At 38.2% G+C, this 21,964-nt stretch overlaps 1 protein-coding gene across 1 annotated transcript in view; it reads right to left on the reverse strand.

Moving 5' to 3' along the window:
* Positions 1–7,857: 7,857 nt before the first annotated feature.
* The window catches only part of LOC137417403 (uncharacterized), a 54,859-nt gene continuing 40,752 nt past the window's right edge, over positions 7,858–21,964 (reverse strand). The window contains exon 4 of the mRNA XM_068103310.2: positions 7,858–9,801. Coding sequence (XP_067959411.1) covers positions 9,512–9,801 — 290 coding nt within the window. The 3' untranslated portion in view covers positions 7,858–9,511. The remainder of the gene's footprint in view (positions 9,802–21,964) is intronic.

Consider the following 21,964-nt stretch of genomic DNA (forward strand, 5'->3'; position numbering starts at 1 on the left):
TAGGTACTCCAGTGCAATGTTCACCCCCCGGGCTGCCGGACTAATGTTTATGAAGAGCATCTACGATAAACCTTGAGGCAAAGTGATGGTGCATTTCAGTTGCAAGGCCAAACTGTAATGGAGCTGGAAGGATTCTTGGTCTGGTTGCTTGCATAATAGCTTGTCCTATTGATGCCACCTTTAAATCAACGTTTTGTCCAACAAATAAACTTGTAGAACCGCCAACAGTGACTGTGGTATGAACTTCATTGCTTCCTCAGTGTAAGACATCTCTTCTCTAGTTGGATTTGTATCCCTGGAAGTATAAACATACTTGATGTCATTCTTGATAAGTTTGGCAGCTGTGCAGTTGGCAGTATTATTCTCATTAGATCTGTGTCTGAATCGTCTTTCCTCTGTTCCTGATAAAACTCATGCTTAATGGCATCAGCTGTACTTCCAAATGTAACTACATTTGGTTTATCATTCAACTCGGAGATGATTTTTTTTTTCACCGAAATGTTCCAGTAATTTACTTTTCATGTGTTTGAAGCTCTATGGCTCAAATGCTGAAACCCAGGAGACAGGTCTCCATCTTCTTGATCAAGTCTGCAATGATTATTATATCTGTTCATCGTCATTTTCCTCTAAGTACTTCGTAACCATAAGAAATGCTTCATGCCATTCTCTTTCTTCTGGCCTACCAAGCTTTCTTTTCTTGGTACTGTCAACTACGCCAGAGGAATATTGTTGTGGAAGCTGCTTTCCAGTCCTGAAGTTGACGCTGCAAATCTGATGGTAAACCGCATCAGCTGCAAAAAGGTCCCGAGCATAAGCAATCCTACCTGCAACTAACTTTGACCAGTCATCTTTCCTTTCTTCACATGCACGGCAGACAGTATTTTGTAAAGTTTCAGGTTCTAACAGGGATGACGTCAAACCCCTGTTTTCTTTCTTCATATTTAGCTGGTTGACCACAGAACAAGCAATGTTTTTTGAAACTGAACTGCGGGCTCTCTGAGCGGAGAACACAAAATGAAGGCAGTTCCTGTGCAGTTGCTCTTTCCTGTTCGCTGGCAATACTTCCTGGATTAATAAAAACCCTCCTGCATTCCTGGTGCACACATAGACCTTTTTTAGTCCTTACAGTGCTTCCGCGTGCCGCACTTGCCTTATTAATACCCCCACTCCCCTTTTCTCTAAGAATAACGGTCTTCTGGCCATCTTCTAAACTCTTGTTGCATAAAATGCACTTGTCCATGTTCTGTAACACTAACACTGTAACATCTGTAACACTACTCGGCCTTTAGTTACTCTGCAATAGAATAGAAACAATGCACATAATATAGCACTTTCCTATAAATGTAACGGTGACACCTAATTTCCGTATTTCATATAAATGGATGCATATAATTCATCGAAAATGTTTTACTCGTATGTATTTATTTTTTATTTTTTTTATTTTTTTTGTATACAAGATCGAGGCTCGTGAAAGAGCGAACATTAATCACACAGAAAGACAAACAGACACACAAAACAAATAACATCGGGAGCGGTAGACAAGATGGGGAGAGAGGGGGAAGGACACAAACACAACATTTGAGAGCAGGGACCGAGAGACATGGAGACATCGAGAGAACTGTGGGAGGGAGAGGGCTTTGGGGCGGAGGCATGGGAAGGGGGGGGGGGGGTGGGAGAGGTATAAAACATATGGACACTGCCAAGACTTCCAGGAAAGAAGTTGGAATTTCAAACAAGGTGGATCTGGGGTGAATTAGTGGGGGTAGAAAAGATCAAGGTTTTGGATGGGGGAAGATAAGAGATGGTGGTGAACAGCTGTTTTGAAGACCTGGAGGGAGGAGTGTAATTGAAGTGAGTGTGGGAGTTTGTTCCAGAGGCGGGAGAAAAGAGGAATGAAAGAGTGAAGGTGAGCAGAGAGCCGAGATTTCGGCAGTTTAACCATCAGAGGGTGGCTGGCAGATCTTGTGCGACCTGTAGGAATATTTGGGGGACAGAGCACAGAGAGAGCTGGGGGAGCAAGGCCGGAGAGGAGTCGGTAGAAGACAGAAAGACCACCTACCTGCCTGCGGTGAGTGAGTGAAAGGCCCTCAGAGATAGCTTCATCGCGGGAGATTCCAATGATTCTGAAAGCTTTGGATTCAACAGCGTGAAGCCGAGCCAGGTGTGAGGCAGGAGCACCAGCCCATAGGGGAGAACAGTATTCCATTGAGCTGCGGATGAAAGCCTTGTATGTGGTGAGGAGCTCAGGTGTGCCTAGGAAGGACTTCGCACGACGGAGGATGCCCAGTCGGCGACTGGCTTTGGAGGCCAGCTTGGAAATGTGGTTTTCCCAAGAAAGATCATGGCAGATGGTGAGACCCAAAAGCTTGAGCGACAGAACTTCTTGGAGAGGATTGTTGAGAAAGTAGATGGGAGGGTTGTCCAGTCGATCTTTTCGGAGAGACAAAGTAAGAGTGTGAGATTTGTCAGGATTGAAAGACATGTTCCACATGTTTGACCAGTCTGTGATTTTGTCCAGGTCTTCAGAGAGTGAGGAGGCTGCAGACTGCCGATCTGAGGGAAGAGGAATGGAGCGGCAGAGAGTGGAGTCATCAGCAAAGAGATACAGAGGATTTTCCAGAGAGTCGGAGAGATCATTGATAAAGACCAGAAAAAGCACAGGGCCCAGCACACTGCCTTGGGGAACTCCAGCCTGAACGGGAAGGGGAGATGAGAGAAATCCATTCAGGGCCACACGTTGACTACGACCAGAGAGGAAGTCCGCAAGCCATGCATGGAGATTTCCATGGATACCATAGGAGGAGAGTTTGGTGAGCAGAGCTGGGTGCCAGACCGTATCGAAGGCACGTGATATGTCAAGGGAGACAGCTCTGATTTCCTGTTTGGCATTGAGGACCTCCATCCATTGTTGAGACAGCAGAAGCAGCATGTCCAGAGTAGAGTGACCTGGTCTGAAACCAAATTGATGATCAGAGATCAAGCCATTGGAGAAGAGGAAAGATTTCATATCCGAAGCAATGATGGATTCCATGACTTTGCTGATAATTGGGAGCAGGCTGATTGGTCTGTAGTTGCAAGGATCTGTTTTTGCACCTTTTTTGTGTAAAGCGGTAATGTTTGCTGATTTCCAGGATGCTGGCAGATGACCTTGAGCAAAGGATAGGGTGAAAAGAACAGAGAGAGGGTGAGATAGAGTGGCAGAGCAGGATTTTAGGACCCGTGGGCTGATGCCATCTGGTCCAGTTGCAGAATCAGAGTCGAGGTTTGACAAAAACTCCTCCACCTTGTCAGGAGAGAAGGTCACAGAGTCCAGGAGCAGTTTGGTTCGACTGGGAAAGGTGGGAACAGAGAGAGATGGGTTTGGGACTAAGGATTTTGAGGCAAACACAGAGTTGAGGCATTCGGCTTTGTCACGTGCGATGTCAACTGTGTGGCCATTTGAGGTAAGGGAGGGGATGGAGGGGGAACAAACACCAGAAACGGATTTGACCAGACGCCACCAGGATTTGGAGGAAGGAGACAGGTTTGAGAGTTCATTCTTGAGTGAGGAGAGATAGTGCTTCCTGGCACTCCTGAGGGTAGACACACACTTGTTCCGAGCTTGGTGGAAGGAACTGAGATTTCCTTCAGTTGGATTAGCCTTCCAAGAGGCAAAGGCAAGTTGTTTCAGGGCAACTGCCTCACCACAAGATTCAGTGTACCATGGACGGGAGGAAGGGTAAGACAACTGAAGGCGAGATGGGATAAATCTGTGCATGAGAGAGATCAGTTTGCTTTGGAAGAATTCCCAGGAAGAATTGATGTCAGAGGCAGTGGAGATGGGAGACCAATCCAGACGATTGATGGCTGCTTGAAGACCGTCCCAGTCGGCCTGAGTGAAATGCCAGACTCGTCGACGCTGAGGAGGCTCTCTGAGAATGGCCAGAGAGATGTCCACTTTGACAAGCACATGATCAGAAGAACCGATTGGAGCAGAAGAAGAGCAGCAGAGATTAGCAGGGAAGTTAGTCATAACCAAGTCTAGAAGAGAAGATACTCCATTGGCTGAGATCCGGGTCGGGAAATTGACAGATTGTGTCAATCCCAGTGAGTCACAGAAGTCCTTTGCTGAGGTGCCATGACTGGTGAGAGAGGAACCCACACCCAACCAGGTGGCATGATGACAATTGAAGTCACCACATATGAGGAAGAGAGAGTTGGGATGAGTGGATAGAAGTTGGTCCATGTTGTCAGACAGTGAAATGTAGATGGAGTCATCACTGTTTGGGGGACGGTACAGAACACATATGAACAAAAGGTGGGAGCGGAGAGGAAGCCATAGCCAGAGGTACTCCTGGGGGTGAGGAGGAGAGAGGGCAGTGCAAGGAGAGTGAGGAAGAGAGTTTTTGATAAAGATAGCCACCCCACCACCAGGCCGAGGCTCAGGTCTATCATACCGGAGGAGGGAGTAACCAGGAAGAGATATTAAGGAATCAGAGACATCTTGAAGGAGGAAAGTCTCTGTTAAGCAGATCAAGTCTGGATTGTCAGAAGCAACCTGTATGGAGAGATCAGTCAGGTTTGAGCGAAGGCCCCGGATGTTTGAGGTCCATACCGTTAATGAAGAGAGAGGGGGAGCATCGGGTACAGGACAGGGGAGGGGAGGAGTAGGGCAAGATGAAGGATGAGAGGGGGAGGTAGGGAGAGCAGTTGTTAGTGTGTCAGCGATTGCAGAAGAGTTCCAAGAAAGGGAAGGATGAGGAGGATGAAAGGTTTGAAGGTGAAGGGATGAGGCACATTCTGTTTGAGGGGGGGCAGAGGAAAGAAGAAGGTTGGGGGGGGGGGTGGAGGTATGAGATAGAAGGGAGACGAAGTGGGGAGGAGGCAGCTTTGAGGAGGAGGGGGGAGGAGGGAGAATTGGAGAGGAATGGTATGGGGGGAGATTTGAATGGGAGGGGTTGGGGGGGAGTTTTGAAGGGGAGGAGTGAGGGGGGAGTTTAGGAGGGGAAGGGCAAGGGGGGAGTTCAGGAGTGGAAGGGCAAGGGGGGAGTTCAGGAGTGGAGGGGTAGGGGGGGAGTTTAAGAGTGGCGGGGCAAGGGGGGAGTTTAGGAGTGTAGGTGCAAGGGGAGGGATTTGGATGGGAGGGGCAAGAGGGGAGTTTAGAAAGTGGATGATTAATGAAAGACGAACATTGAAAACAAATTGGGTTTGTTGTGATTTTCAAGTTAGCAATCCGGTTCAGAATGATGGAGGAGGGATGGAATGAATGTGAATTTAGACCATGTAGTGAGGGAGACGTATAAGATATTGAATTTCTTTTTTTTGAGGTGGAATGAGTTGGAGAGGAAATTGAGAAAAGCCTTTTAAATAGGAAGAAAAACAGCGTGTTGTAAAATACCACCGAGTAAAACACTGAAGGGGAAAGGTTATACATATTTAAATAATATTTAAACAGAACCGTGAACAATCTTATGTGCACAAAAATACCAACGGGGGGAGAGCCGAGAGGGACCACCACGAGTCACGTGAAGGGCAAACGGTGGATCAACGGTGGACCATTTTAGTATGCACTAACTCTGGAAATTTGAGCCTCCTGGCCACCGCTAAACTCTTGTTATAGTGGAACATGCTCTTGTCAATGTTCATCCGTCACACCACAAACCCCTTCAACAAGGTACTCTGCAACAGAATCGAAAATATGTACTTAGTTAAATAGCAGTTTCATATAATGAAGATAGCTAATTTGAATTTTTGCATAATTGTACGCATATAATTAATCCAGAAATGTGCTAATCATATCCAATGACCATGAAAAGATGGGTCTAGACACTTCATTTACTATGATTGGATGCTTGAATACAGTTATTGCAGAAAATCGATTTAAAAAAAAAAATAATGGTGGCATCTAATTTGCAGACTTCATTGAATTGTATGCATATAATTGATCCAGAAATGAACTTATCATAATCATCAACCCTGAAAACATGGGTCTAAACACTTCATTTGCTCTGATTGGATGCTTAGATACAAAGTTACAGTGAAAATTCTGTATTTTTTTCAATAGCGGCAGCTAATTTGCATATTATTCAAATTTGACACCTTTACACCGAATATATTTTGGTATACTTTTAGTATTGTGCTAAGGGGACATTTCTGAAATGCATCGCGGTGAAAAAAATTATGTTGCAATTAGTGGTGGGTTGAGCCATAAAATTTGTTAGATTGACTGGACTACAGTAGATGAGCAAGGAACTAGATGGGTGTGTTTGTTTTACAATCCATCTGGAGAGATGGTGAGATTTTCCAGGATTTAAGGACATGTTCCATTTATCAGACCAGTATCTAAATATTTCCAGATCAGCTGCTGATGTCTGCTTAGTTGAGGGATGGGATACTTACAGTATGGCACAATGTTCTCATCAAGAAATCAAACGATACTAATGAATGTATATGTGTGTGGGGGAAGGGGGCAGGAGGGATGGGGGGGAGGCTCTGTGGTGTGTAGTGTGTGTGTGTGTGTGTGTGTGTGTAGTGTGTTTGTCTGTGTGTGTGTGTGTGTTTGTCATTTGTCAGGGTGTGTGTGTGTGTGTGTGTGTGTGTGTGTGTGTGTGTGTGTGGTGTGTGTTTGTCAGTGTGCGTTTGTCAGTGTGCGTGTGTGTGTGTGTGTGTGTGTGTGTGTTTGTTTCAGTGTGTGTGTGTGTGTGTGTGTGTGTGTGTGTGTGTTTGTTTCAGTGTGTGTGTGTGTGTGTGTGTGTTTGTTTCAGTGTGTGTGTGTGTTTGTTTGTTTGTCTGTGTGTGTGTGTTTTTCCCCATAACTTCAAAACCATGAAACTAATGAGCCCAAAAGTTTACGTTCATACCAAGTAAAGGAAACTCAAAGTGAGTGCATCAATGAAAACTGGGTATTTGGGTAAATTTAAATACCCCTTTTGAAGATAATTAACAGGGTGCTTATCATGAAAAACCAAAAAATGCTTACCCTTGGTTAGCCTGCTTTCACCTCGTAGGGGTCTTAAGCCGCCATTTTGTTTCTGCCTGTTCAAAAATGCCTTGCCTTGGACCCACAATGTATTATCACGGACTAATTAAAGTATATAATCAAAATCTGTCTTCTGATTTGAGGATCGGAGCTTGTGTACTGAATAAGTGGTGAAATCTGACAATTTTAAGAAGGTAGTGATTGTTACAACTAAGCGTATTTCATTTAAGTAAGGCTGTGTGTGCTCCCTCCTTCTCCATATTTACACAAGAAAATGTGAAATTTCCAGAGCGTTAAACTTAATTTTTCTATTGTTCGGTCAATTAACTTGAGTGAAGAAAAGATTAATGAATGTGCCGAAAGTGTAACTTGATTGAGCGTACCAAATATAATTAAACAGCGGGATCGCCGTGAAGGCTCCCATGGCCACTCGGTTCTCAGTGGGGAAATCTCCGGAGTAAGGAAGACAAACTAATTTTAATGAAAGATCAAATTAAAAGAATGATTCACATAACAAGAGGATTAGAATGAGTAAAACAACGGGACAAATTAATTTCGAGTTAAAGAGAGAATCAGAAAAATTTCAATCACATTTTTATTAATTTACTCTGAAAAATGTCACTCAATTTTCAAGGCGTTACTCTCCCTCCCCTTCCTCGCTCTTCCACCCTATCTCCCCCCTTCCTTCCACTCCCCCACCCCTCCTCTCTCTCCCTCCCCTCCTCTTCTCTTTCCCTCGCTCCCACCCCTCCTGGAGTGTATAGCGACATGTGGGGAGGTGTTGCCGACCCCCCCACACCCCTCAACACCCCACTTTGGTCTCCACAAATTCATCACTCTCCCTCCTTCCTCGCTCCCCACCCTTCCACTCTCTCCAATCTCTCCCCTGACTCACACACACACACACACTCTCTCTTTCTTTCTTTCTCTCTCTCTCTCTCTCTCTCTCTCTCTCTCTCTCTCTCTCTCTCTCTCTCTCTCTCTCTCTCTCTCCTCTCTGTCTCTGTCTCTGTCTCTCTCTCTCTCTCTCTCTCTCTCCTATCCTCCTCTCCTCGCTCTCCAAACCCTCTCTGTCTCTCACTCTCTCTTAGTATTCCCATCAGTGAAGGGATGGGTGGCATTTGCTCATCAAGAATAATTGTTGCAATTCGTGTGATAAACAAATCCATTTTTGAAAGGCAACATTCGACCCTTTATTCACAACCATGAGATAAATATGGAATGTTTGGGAATTCTCGTGTCTCACCATGAGGCGTTGATATCCTGGGAACGCAGTCTGTAACAAATTGTGTCAAACATCACCATGCACTGAGAAGTCCCATCAACATGTAGTAAGCAGCATGTAGCTGTTTCTTATAGCAGAAACAAAGGGTTAAATAAAACAAAACAAAAATCTGTTACTTTGCTTTTGCATAAACAACATATTTATTGTGCCGTCACAAACGAAAGCCTTTCGAAACATTTTTCTGCAAAACTGAACAAGTGACGAGCGAGGAGTGTGATCGTTCAAACTGCTAAAATAAATACAGGATAAAGAAGAGCACTTGTCGTTTGATCTGGTGTTGTGGCCTCAGTTGTGCAGTTTGGAAACGATGAACATACTGGGCCTCTGAACAGCTTAGGCCTCTGAGATGTCGGGTTCTAACCCCGACCCAGCTATAAACTCTCATCCTAGTTAATGTTCCATTGGCATCAACGTGTGTGCATCCGTCGATGGCCAACACTTGTTGTTCAAAGACATGAATATGATCCCAAGGTGTGCTTCATGAAGATGGGGCAAATTATTTCCAGTGCCTTGAACAAATTACAAAATCCTGGCTGCACTGCATGTGTAGCAAGTGGTTTGGTCTTTTTGAAGGTTCCTTCTTTGAAGGTCACACAGCTCACGATCTCAGATTCACATATTACATCAGCTATGAAGGGCAACCATGATGTGTGGAAGTGGGCAGATCGTTTCAGGATCCTGAAAATGAAGATGACAGCTAAAATCGCTTTCCACAAAACTGCAGATAAACAGCATCCCGAAGTAGTAGTAATCTCCCCCATGGGAGTCGGAGTCGGGGGAAAAAACCTCACCTATGGCCGAAGGTATCTGTCCTTGCTCATCTTTCATTTCAGAGACAACGTTGCGATGTTTCCGAACACTCTTGAGATCTTACCAGAAACTCAAACAGCTTCCATTAGTGTTCCTTCATTACGGTATCTTCTGGTATTTGGTTTCAACTACTCCATGTCCGAGTTTATGTAGCAATGTAGGAAGTTATTCTTATCGATTTCTAAAAACTTCTTCATTGAACGTTTGATGTCCTCGTATGTTTAGTTCTTTAGATCTTTTCGAAGCTGATAGTGGGTGCTTTTCATCTTTTGTTTCATTCTTCTTCTTCATCGCTTGTTGCTCTATTATTTTGTTTTTCTTTCTCGTACCAGCATTTTATCTCTTCTCCCAAGTAGGTTTGTGTGTCTAAAGTGCAATTGCTTGTCTTCACAACTACAGACAGCGACTACATTTGTACATTTCAACTTTCATACTTTTGGAAACCGAAAGCTTCCTCTTCATTGTTGTAGAGTCGAATGCTTTTTAGCCACATGTGTCTGACAGGAGTACAGGCGAGTGAATTTCCTTCCGCATACGTCACAGACGAATGGCTTCTCCCCCGTGTGAGTCCGAATGTGTCTAATTACATGGCTTTTACGAGAAGAATAAGCACAATAACTACATTCATACTTCCTTTTAAGGTAGACCGGGTGAATCATTGTCTTTTTCTTCTGAACGTCAGTCCAGGTATTGAGGCTGTACGGGTTGATTGTGAAAGGGACCTTCTTGATGAGATCTACAGGTTGTCCTGAAAGATTGTACACACAACACACACAAACTTATTAATTCTCATTCAGCGATTTCAGAGAAGCCACAGTAGAAAACAAGTACAGATACATTCAAAGTACACCGACCCCATGCCAAATAAATAAATAACATCCTCCAGCAACCGGCATTGCCGCAGGGCCTTCGGCACCCAGCGATACCACCGTGCAACACATAGAAACGGAATTGGGAGTGAGAGGTGTACAACAATTGATTGATCAATTGTGTAATTAAAATCAATAAAAAGAAATCATAAAACAATTTCTTAATCAATTGGGTAATAGCATACCTCAGCCACCAGTGTTTCATTCGAAGCTGTAACTTTTTGAAAATTAATTAAACTAGTGAGGTACCCGTGCTACACATGGGTGGGAGGCCAGAAGCAAACAGGCAATGCAGATACGGCGAATGCCAAGCATGAAGCCTATAAATTCCACATTCCTGTAGCACCTTCAGTCGCACATCAGACATGGACAGCAAGTTTGTGAAGGACTTCCTTGAAAAACGTACCCGTTCGCAAACAAACGGGTGCGTTCACGTATAGAAACATCGATCGTGGGACCGTGGCAAATCTGTATATGGCAATCCGAGAAGTTCACGTTCAGAAAGTAGAAACCATCACGGCATGTAGTCATTCACTTGAACTCGATATCTCTTTTTCCATTCCAAACAGCATAACTCCAATCACAAATTAATCACAAAATAAACTTTTAACAACATTGTTAATGTTTCCTTCATTGTAAAAACTACCAAGTCAACGGTTAAAGGATTTTGAGCCGATAGGTGTTACGGCCTCGGCAAGATCGATGGAGACAGCGATCTGTTGGCTTACACACCACCCAAATAGCTATGTGGAATTCTCTCATGTAGAGATTAAACCCACATCATTTGAACTTTGGCCGAGGTCATTATTTACTTTTAATGATGTTTATATACAAATCAAAAAGAAGATAATTGGTTTTGGGTTGTCCTTTCCGCATATCTCGTGGGATTGTGAGTTGGAGAGACAACTGTGATGGCGGGGTGGGGGTTGGCATTTTCTCAAGCAGGCATTCATCCCATGTCCTTATAAAAGGTCTATGTCCGAGGTCACTGATTCCGATCGGTGCAGCCGTGCAGCGATCAGTGCAGCCGTTTGCGCAGCACCCGGGAAAATAATGTTATGCGGGAGGCCAAACCGGAAAATGCTGGAGGCCAAAGCTGAAATTGGAAAAACAATATAGCCTATTTTACTCTAGGGGATCCCAGGATTACCCACCCAAAACATCGTTGCGATCAGTTCAGCCGTTTTTGCGGTACCTTCAAATGTACGGACAGACAGACGGACGGACATTTGGTGAATTACAGTAAACCACCTTTAGAGGCCATTTTTCCCCGCGAAGCGGGGGTTGGCCTTTTTCGGGAACCGTGGTTGTTGTTGTTTTTTGGTCCCCTTTTTGAAGCAATGTTTTACGGCCGGATGCCCTTCCTGACGCCAACCTTTTTTGCCGCCTTTAACGACAAACAGGGAATTACCAGTGAACTGGTACTCAATTAGCCGACCTCGGAAGGATGACAGGCTGAGTCAACCCCCCTGGCGTTAATTCAGCGATCGACCGGGATTCGAACCCAGGATCCTAGGATCCTAAGCCGGCACCCTAGCCGCTAGCCCAACACCAAAATAATTTGGTGAATTACAGTAAGATAAGTAAATTAATCGGAAAAATAATTGATTGATTAATCAATAAATGATAAATCGATGAAGTGATTAATCAATCAATCAAAAATATCCTTTATAGCCATATCAATTGGTCACTGTCATGTCCAAATTTCAGCTTCCTAGCTCAAAAGGTGCCTGAGATATTGCCCAGATGAGAAAGAAAATAAGTAAGTGATTAATAATGAAAACAAATAAATAATAATGGTAAAATGACTAAACTATTAATAAATTTGCTAATGGGATACCGAAACCAACAGTTTCATTCGAATCTGTAATTTAAAAAAGAAACAATTAAGTCATAAATCGAATAATTAATCGATTAATTGATTAATCAATAAATCAAAAAAACCCTTTCAGCTTGCATCGCAACTATCACAAAGGTCAACTGAACTTCCAAAATCATCAATTTTCATCTGAAATAACTCGATTTTCATCCTGTTGACTTGTAAATGGAACAGCATTTGCACATCGAGTCACTAAATTGGGAAACCAAGTATTTTTGAGGTCAAAAGGTCAAGGGTCAACACAAGGTCAAACTTCCAAAATCATCAATTTTCATCCGATTGACTTGAAGATTTACCAGCATTTGCATCGTGCCTCACTGAATTGGGAAACCAAATATTTTTGAGGTCAAAAGGTCAAAGGTCAACTCAAGGTCAAACTTCTAAAATCATCCATTTTCATCTGAAAAATCATCACATTTCATCCTATTGATGTGAGTTTTGATCAAGATCATAATTTTTAATCTTGATGATACAGATCATTTGATGGATCAATGGCAACCTTTTTTGGGGGTGGGGGGAGGATATTGCAAGTATCATGCTCTGCATGACGTCTTCTTGTTATTAATTGCCGGAAAAGATTCCGGCAAGTATGTTGATCTGTTCGTTTGTTTGTCTGTTTGTTACTTGCACCTCCTAGCACCTCCATATCTCCAAAAGTGCTGAACAGAAAAAATTGAGACATGGCTCATTGCAAAGAACTCTCCATGGGGAATAAAATATGTTAATGATGACGTCATCAGTCACGTGGTTCGGCCGCCATCTTGGAAAAACCGAAAAAATTTGCACCGCTATATCTCCGAAAGTACTGAACAGAAAAAATTGAGACATGGCAGTAGATGATAAATGTTGCTTCTGGGACACCTCCGTTTAACATGGGAAATCCCTATCTAATGTCATTTACCCCCCTGTCTTTTTCAAAAACCATAAACACCTCTATGTCTCCCTCTAGGCCTCTATGAACCTATAATCCTTCTCACCTTATGAACCTATAATCCTTCTAGCCTTATGAACCTATGATTTTCTTCCTTTATGAACCTATAATCCTTCTAGCCTTATGAACCTATGATCATTCTCACTTCCATGTAATTTTTACCCTATTCCCCCCACTACTCCCTTAATGTAGTTCCTTAGACCACTCTACTAATGAGCCTATAAATATATTATCTCTTTCTAACTTTTTAAAGAGTTCCATTCTCCTATAGAACTCATCCCCATCAAGTATATTTATAAAGTATACAGGTTCCTTAACCTTTTGTTGTGAAAGTATAAAGTGGTATGTTTCACGGAGGGTTCTTGTTTGACCTCCTCCTCTCCCACATACCATTTTAAAATTATAATATTTATTATCCGATTGATAACCATTAAAGTTCTCACTCCACTCTAATATATTTTTCTTCCCGCCCTCCATTACCCCACTTAACAAATGAATACGTTTATCCGTCTTGAGAACCTTCTGACCAGTGATTCTCTCAACCTCTTGAATCTGATATTTTTCACATTCGTTATGTTTTCCATTTATATACCAAGGTTGATTACACCTCCACTCTTTAGTCTGGTTGATACTTGGTTCTATCATTTATATAATAGTAAAAAAGGTGGCGGTAGCCCGTTAAAATCCCTAACCCCCTTTTTAACTTATCACTTATATATATACCTTATCACTTATATATCTTATCACATATATCTTATCACATATATCTTATCACTTATATATCTTATCACTTATATATCTTATCACTTATATATCTTATCATTTATATACTTATATAACCATAAGGGAGACTATCAATTCCATTTTCTAAAATAAACCTCTTATCATCAAAAGCCCCCAATGCTTTCTTATTCACCTCTTCTGAATATAATTGATGTTTATAACTTCTTATTCCATTAATCTTTCTAAACTCTTCTTTCTTTGTTGTTAAACAGTTATAATAATCCTTAAAGTTTATTGTTTCTTTAATGACATTTTTCTTTACACCTTTTAACTTCTTATCAGTCTTTTCAACGTTATTCACAATGTATTTATAAGCATAAGCCTTCGACCTCAATCCCACAAATTCACTCATAACATTTCCTCCCAATTCATCCTTGAACTTTCCAATCACCTTTTTATTTTTAGAAGAGAACAACTCACTCTCTGGACTGTAATTACTTGTATCATAGATATTAATGTCCTTTTTCATGTCTGAATAAACATCATCAGTATTAATTTTCAAAATAAAACTATCAGTATCCATATACAACAATGACACATTATCCTTATACTTTGATTTTAGATTAATATAAAAGTAATCATACATTAATGACTTTGACAAGTCAAGAATTGATGTTCCAATGTAAATAGGTTTGTCCATTTCAATACTCTCTTTAACCAAATGGATCGCACAAAAGTTCTCAGTAAAGACCTCAGCTCTAGTAAAACTCGGTCTATTAATTAATTTTGATGCTTGTTCCCAAGATGTTGCTAGTCTGATATTTTGTCTTTTCCTCACATTCTCCATGGTCTTACCAAAGACCGCATTATTCATCAATTTATAAAAGTCTTTCTCAAAATCTGTTTTTGACTCTGTTCTTCTTTGTGTATTAAAATCAATGTACCCCTTTAACCAATGACTTTGATTGAACTTTAGAACCCTGTGGATCTTCTCTACTCTTAGACCTTTTGATAAATATTGTCGCAAATTTCTTTGGTGTAGTACATAATTTTTCTTGTTATATAATGTAGTAAGTAATTTTTTTGTTGATTCACCTATATCAAACGATCGTTGATAATCACTCAACCATTCTTTCTTTGGACTTTCTTTCTCACAAGCAAATGGAAGATCTTTATGTTTGATATGAAGTTCTTCAGGATATTTTAAATCGACCTCAAAATAATAACCAACCTTTGAATCATCCAATTGTTTTTGTGTAGAGATACATACATCTTGTAAAACCTTTGTGTAGTCTTTTTCCTTTACCCATCTTAGTTTCCCATAAGGAAGAGCTTGAGACATTGCCCAACCATACAAGTTGTTTGCGTCATAGTACATCAAGTAAGAACTCTCTTTCGTTGAATCATAATTTGGAAGATATTTGTTATTTGCTTTTGCGTATCTGCTCGAGCATACTTGTGAAATTCCACCTCTTTTTGCCTTTTCAATCATCAAAAGCATATCGACATCGGTTATCAAATCCAAATCTTGTTTTGTCATTTTCAACATCGCGCTCCAAGCCAATCCAGGTGCTGTGTAGTAGTGAGCAGGATCCAATCCATATCCAGTGCGACAAACAGATCTAAAGGCTTCAAATACATCGGCCAATAAAAGCACATCAGTTTTGAGATACAAATCGTGATACTCACCAAGATTCTTGATGTTATATTTTTCCCAAACATTTTGTGCGTGTACATAATCTTTATCAGATATATGACTGTTGTTTAATTTGTTATCGAAATTTTCTTTTAAAGGAAGTTGTGTTTCATTGAATCTCTCAAATGAGTCCATATAGTCATAGGGGTAAATTCCCTTTTGTGTTAGAAAATCTTTATCTGAAAAATACTCTGAAAGACATGGAAACTCTTTTAGATTTTGAACCAAGTTAGCCAATGGACTTGCCATGAATTTAAATGTATCAAGAAATCTGATATGAGTAATAGGAGATGTGTGAATTGTTTTTGTGAATGAAATGTATTTCTGATCTGTGTTAGGAATTGCTGAAATGTGTCCAGATGTCTTTGAAAGTTCATTAATAAATAGATGCGTATCATAATGAGCATTGTTATGAAGAAAGACAGGAATGAAAGAGGGGAGTTGATAATTAATATTACAACTTTGATGAGCCGGACCTCTATATTTACCAGTGAGATGACAATGATCTCTAACCTTTAGACCTTCACCAATTTTTTCCTCACAAATATGACAAACATTGTTTTTTCTAAATTCCCTTTTCTGTTCACTTGTCAAGGACATTGGTTTATTAGTTTCTCTCATTATCTTGGTTAATCGGACACAGTCTTTTTCTAGTCGTTTCACAAACTCCTCTGGGGTATTTGAGCCTCTATACTCCTCTAACTTGTTATATTTATCACCAACGGATGATTTGATATAATAACAAAAACCGCAAGGAGTATGTTTTTGATATTTATTTGTGTATGAATCTTTTGGATCTGGAGAAGCAGTATCTATTTTTTCTAGAATACTTTCAAAATCAGCATATATAACAAATGGATGTTTGATCTTTTTCTTTTCATCTTTGAATGTGATATTTGAGCCTTCTTTAGGCATATTGATTACCGTTGATTTATGTTCACCACAATAATTTGAATGTTTATCTAATCTTTCTTGTGTATGGAAGAAGTTAAGACAACGCAAACAAATATATATTTTATTTGTTCTTTTACATACTTGTGGTTTTATTAATTTAGCAATATCTTTAATGTATGTATAATGTGAATTTTCCTCTGAATTAAAATATAGAAGATTAATATGAGTTTGTTTACAATTGTCAGAAAGCTTTAAAACCTGAATGCTGTTTGTTTCTGTTAGACCATAAACATTAACTGATAAATTATTTATCTTTTCAAATTTAGGAATATCATTTAAAGCCATCGGAAACTTTAGATCTTTCGTATTTAATGTATTCTCATATTTTTTATAATGAGATACTCTTTCATCATGAAAATGTGGAGGATGTAAGTGTGCTAGAATAGACCAGAGAAAACATTTATTGTCTTTATTTTTGATATTGATAACTGCTTTTCTATTTTTGATAACACTGGGTAAATCAATGTAGGAAGAAGCTTTTAGAGGATCTGATTTAAGAATATGAATATCTATGTAAATAATTTTTCCTATATTGAATCCACTTCCTACGATTGAATTATCCACATCTTGCTCTTGTTTAATAAGTTCATCATAGACTCCTGATGTTTTAAAATCTTGATATGAAGATATAAAGTGTGGCTCAGTTCTCATGTATGGTGTATCTATAACTCCTTCGTCCTTTGTCATTTCTAATTTTACTCCCATATAAAATTTAAGTGGTTTCATTTCTTTTAGTGTTTTTTCAATCAACGTTTGAACAGCAGGTTTAACTATTTCTACAGCATCAACTATAGACTCTGGTTCAGGAGGTTTGAAGTTAAAGACTTATTTTAATATGTTCTTTGAATGCGCCATCAGAGTTTTTAGTTGTGATAAAATTTGATAAATGTAGAATTGTTTTAAGATGTATTTCGAAGCCTTTCTTGAGGATATTTTTATTACATGCAGAACAGTGTTTTGTTTCCTTCTGAATAGGAGATAGTAGGTGAAGTAGATTAAATGTGTGTTTGTTAGTTTTAAGGTGTCTTTTGTATTGTTTATATTCTTGTTCACAAACATCGCAATACGTTGCTTTGATCATATTTATTTATATAGTAAAATTATACTTAAAACAAAGTGCCTTTTTTAGAGGCTTTTTAAAAGATGAAACTGTGCTTAAAGTAAAACACCTTTGAGCTTTTCAACTCGTTTTATGTATATAACTTTACTTAAAGTAAAACACCTTTGAGCTTTTCAACTCGTTTTATGTATATAACTTTACTTAAAGTAAAACACCTTTGAGCTTTTCAACTCGTTTTATGTATATAACTTTACTTAAAGTAAAACACCTTTGAGTTTTTCAACTCGTTTTATGTATATAACTTTACTTAAAGTAAAATACCTTTGAGCTTTTCAACTCGTTTTATGTATATAACTTTACTTAAAGTAAAACACCTTTGAGCTTTTCAACTCGTTTTATGTATATAACTTTACTTAAAGTAAAACACCTTTGAGCTTTTCAACACGTTTTATGTATATAACTTTACTTAAAGTAAAGCGTCTATGTATTAGCCAGAAAGTTTAGATACTCTAGTTCATCAATTTCAATTTCACGATCTGAGTCATCAATAAAGCTACTCTCATAACTATCATTTGAACACAAACTATTAGTATCATAACTATCTTCAGATCCTAGACTCTCAGTATAATAACTCTCAGAGTATTGACTGTTAATATCACTCATTTACATACCATTAAACTTCCATCAATATCTATATATTTTCTTTCATTAGAACTAATAACCACAATATTTTTTACATTAAATGTTATTTTCAAATAATCTCTAATAATCAGAGTACGGAATGATAGTTCACCACTAATATTCATATTATTAATTTCACCCACATCTTTGGGTCTATTAAAGAATATACAAATGTTTCCTCTAGAATCGTTGATGGTCTTATCATTCATTTTCAAAGCTTCTTTATCAATGACCTTTTCAAGCTTTGAGTAAATTGTTAGTAGTAGTGGAGAAACTTTTGTCAAATTTACTTTAATAGAGTTATTAATTAACATAGCTTGTCCCATAAATTTAATAAAAGGACACATGTTATTCTCCATTATGGGTTTAATCCAAAAATTTCCATATTTATCTTTGTTCAATTTAACATCTTTGACATATTTTTCTATATCTTCCACCGAAGTAGAGATTGATTGAAATTTGTCTTTTGTGTTTTGAAACATTGTATTTATTAGCTAATAAATTTGCGTTTAGTTTAAGTAAAGTTATATACATAAAACGAGTTGAAAAGCTCAAAGGTGTTTTACTTTAAGCACAGTTTCATCTTTAAAAAAGCCTCTAAAAAAGACACTTTGTTTTAAGTATAATTTTACTTTATAAATATGATAAATTCTGAAGGATATTTAGAATTTCCAGACTCTCCATATGATATATTTGAGAATTGTCTGGCTTGTGGTAGAGTGGGGCTTAATACAGAATCAGAAGCATATAAACAATGTATTTTCTGTGATTATCTTCTAATTAATGATAATAAAAAATATAGAAAAATATATAACTCTTTTAAATTAGAACCAAAAATGAATTACTTTACAAGATTAATAATAGAGATGAATGTTAAGTATTATGGTGATAATACACCATTTCTTACAAGGGAAGAGACTATTTGTATTAAGGAAATGCATAAGGGTTTAATGATATTTATTATTCAAAATAATTTTAATGGAAATGTTAATACAAGATACTATATAAACAAAATAATGGATTATTTTGAAATTAAACCTGAACTCAGGATAAAATATAGAGTTTCTCAAAAAACTCAAAAAAAGTTAGATGACTTGTTTTCCAAATATATAAATGAATGATTTTTTACCTGTTTGGGAAAATAAGATAAAATTTAATAACCATAAAAATCTTCCAAATTCATTGAGATGTCTAATAGTCGGTTCAAGCGGATGTGGAAAAACCTGTTTACTTTTAAAGATGCTCCTTAGTCCTAATTTTTTAGATTATGATAATTTAATAATTTTTACAAAGTCAAGTTTTCAACCTGAGTATCAACTACTCTCACAAGGTTTTAATGCGGGTCTTAAAAAGGAAGACATTATCGGTTTATTTAAACTTCAAAACAAACTAAATGATTATAATATTGATGATATAATACAATTATTTTGTGATACACAGAAATCAAAATCAAAACCAAAACCCATAACTTGTATTCTCAGTGATAATACGGATGATATACCTTCACCTCAAGATTTAGATAAATCAAAAAAGAACCTCGTTATCTTTGATGATTGTGTTAATGAGAGAAACCAAACAGTAATGGATAGCTACTATACAAGAGGGAGACATTCTTCTTGTAATTGTATTTATCTTAGTCAGTCATATTTTCAACTCCCTCGGCGCTCAATAAGAAACAATGCTAATACTTTTATTTTATTTAAGTTAAATTCAATAGATACAAATAATTTTTGGAGAGATAATTGTTCTACATTACGTAGTAAGAAGGAATTTGAAAATAATATGAAACACACGATTGGAAAATATAAATATATTGTTGTGAAACAAGATGAGATACTAAATGATATTTTTCAATAAATAAATACAGAAAATGAATACCGAAGAAAGAGTAAGAAAGTTTAAAGAACATCAAGAGTTGGTTTCAAAAGTTGTAAAGCAACAGGAAGACATAAAGAAGAAAAGGAGACAGAAACTAACTGGTGAAGAAGCCTTTGAAAGAAAACAAGAGAAATTTTTTAAACCACTTTTAAAAACTCAACAAACGATTTCACCTACAGTTCCCATGGTAGAATTTACTCCAAAAAAATTTCAAATGCTCAAAGATTTTAGTCAAATGACAGAGCAAGAACTTGGAGAATTAGAATATGATGATGAAGGATTATTTCGACATCTTGAGAAGGTAAATAAACTTTCCAATTATATTGTAGAAGCTCTTCAAAACAATGAATATTTGAAGGGTTCAAAAACCAGAGCAGGTCTCATTCCAACAGAAGAACCAGCACAGTTCCATCTTGTGAAAGAAAAGTTATTGATATTTAATGATAAATTGGTGTTCTTAAGTTCTGACCAACCAAATGTTGAATTAACCCCAAGATTAATGTTTCTTCTAACAAAAGATGGACATTCTAATTCACCTTATTTTGATGAACCGCTTGATATGGAAAGAGAGGAAGATAGAGAGTATATTGAGTTGCTAAACGCACTTGATTATGGAGTTTCTGTTGCTGGTAAAAGTAAGAAGAATGAGAAGGAGAAACATATTATTGATGCTTTAAGTAAGCTTGGTTCGGGTGTTAGTTTTCTTCCAAATGACCCATCACAATTAGTTAATAGGTTATTATTGTTGTTAGGTAGTAAGAAGGCTGGAAACAACAATTGTTTTAATGAAGCATCCGCCATTTTAGATCAGTTGATGAATATGAAAATAATTAATAAATGTCAATACAAAGATATTTTATTAGATATTAAATAAGATGAGAAGCACAATTCTTAGTTTTAATTTCACAACGAGTGATTACACAGCTTCATTCCCTTACCCACTACAACTTGACCCCAAAAAAGAATATGAGGCTTCTTTGTTGTCAATGGAGACTTACAATACCCTTTTTAATATCACAGAGAAAAACAACAAGTTTAGTTATAATCCAGGAAGTGGATATAAAACTATAACCGTTTCACCCGGTGCTTACGAGATTTCTCAAATATCTTCAGAAGTCTCTCGCCTTATGAAAGAAAAAGGTGATGAACCAAAAAATATTGTAATAGATATTCAAAAACACACTTCAAAATCAACTATTAAACTTAAAAATAATTATAAAGTTGATTTCACGATTGAAAATTCGTTCAGAGAGCTATTGGGGTTCTCTTCTAAAAAGATTGAAACTAACGGAACGTTTTACAGTGATAATGTCATTCAAATATCCTCCGGTATAAATTCAGTATTAATTCATTGTGATTTGATTGATGGTGCTTATAACGATGGAATAAGAACAAATACAATATTTTCATTCAGCGCATACTCAACCCCGATTGGTTATAAATTTAATATGGAACCAAAAAATCTTGTCTATTTACCTGTGTCAGGAAAAACCATATACAGAGTAAATTTTAGGATAACCGACCAAGATAATCGTATGATATCCTTTAATGATGAAATTATATCCATCAGAATTCACCTACGTGAAGTTTTTCAATAAATAAATAATGGTTATTGTGAGAAAACACGAGTTGGGAAAATATAAAATAATTACAGGGGATGGGATGTTCCTTTCACCATATAGTCTAGTAGGAAGACTAGGTCCCCCTGCACCCCCCGGAGATATACTTCTAATCAGTGTTTCTAGATTGGAAAAAATGTGTAGAAAATGACTAGCTATGGCCCCAAGCTGAAAAAATGTCCCACATACCATTTTTATGCAAATTACTGCTGCAAATTTTATGCAAAATTATGCAAATTTTATGCAAATTTTTGATGAGGAGTAGAGTTGAGGGGTCTTTGAGGGCTTCATCGAGGTGCTCTCGGTTGCAAGACTGGGTCATTCTGAGAAGCACAGCAGGGTCAGAGATCATGATGTTCTCCTCCTCAGTGAATCTCTCCATCAACAGCCTCTCCATTGCCTCACACACTGTTTTGAGGCAAAAGAGGGACTTTGCGTAGGCCTTTCCACTGAGAACACCTTTGAGAGATCCACTTGTTACTAGTTGTGCCTCAAAGAGAATCTCTGCATATCCAGAACCACGCATCTTGTGTCCAGTGAGCATCCCGATGTAGTTCATGGATGTGTGGAAGGGTCCAATCGTTACTACATGACTAGCAAATTCATTTGGCCAGCGCCAGA

Source organism: Myxine glutinosa, chromosome 1 (genome assembly GCF_964187855.1).
Source record: "Myxine glutinosa chromosome 1, kmMyxGlut1.1, whole genome shotgun sequence".
NCBI classification, from domain to species: Eukaryota; Metazoa; Chordata; class Myxini; order Myxiniformes; family Myxinidae; genus Myxine; species Myxine glutinosa.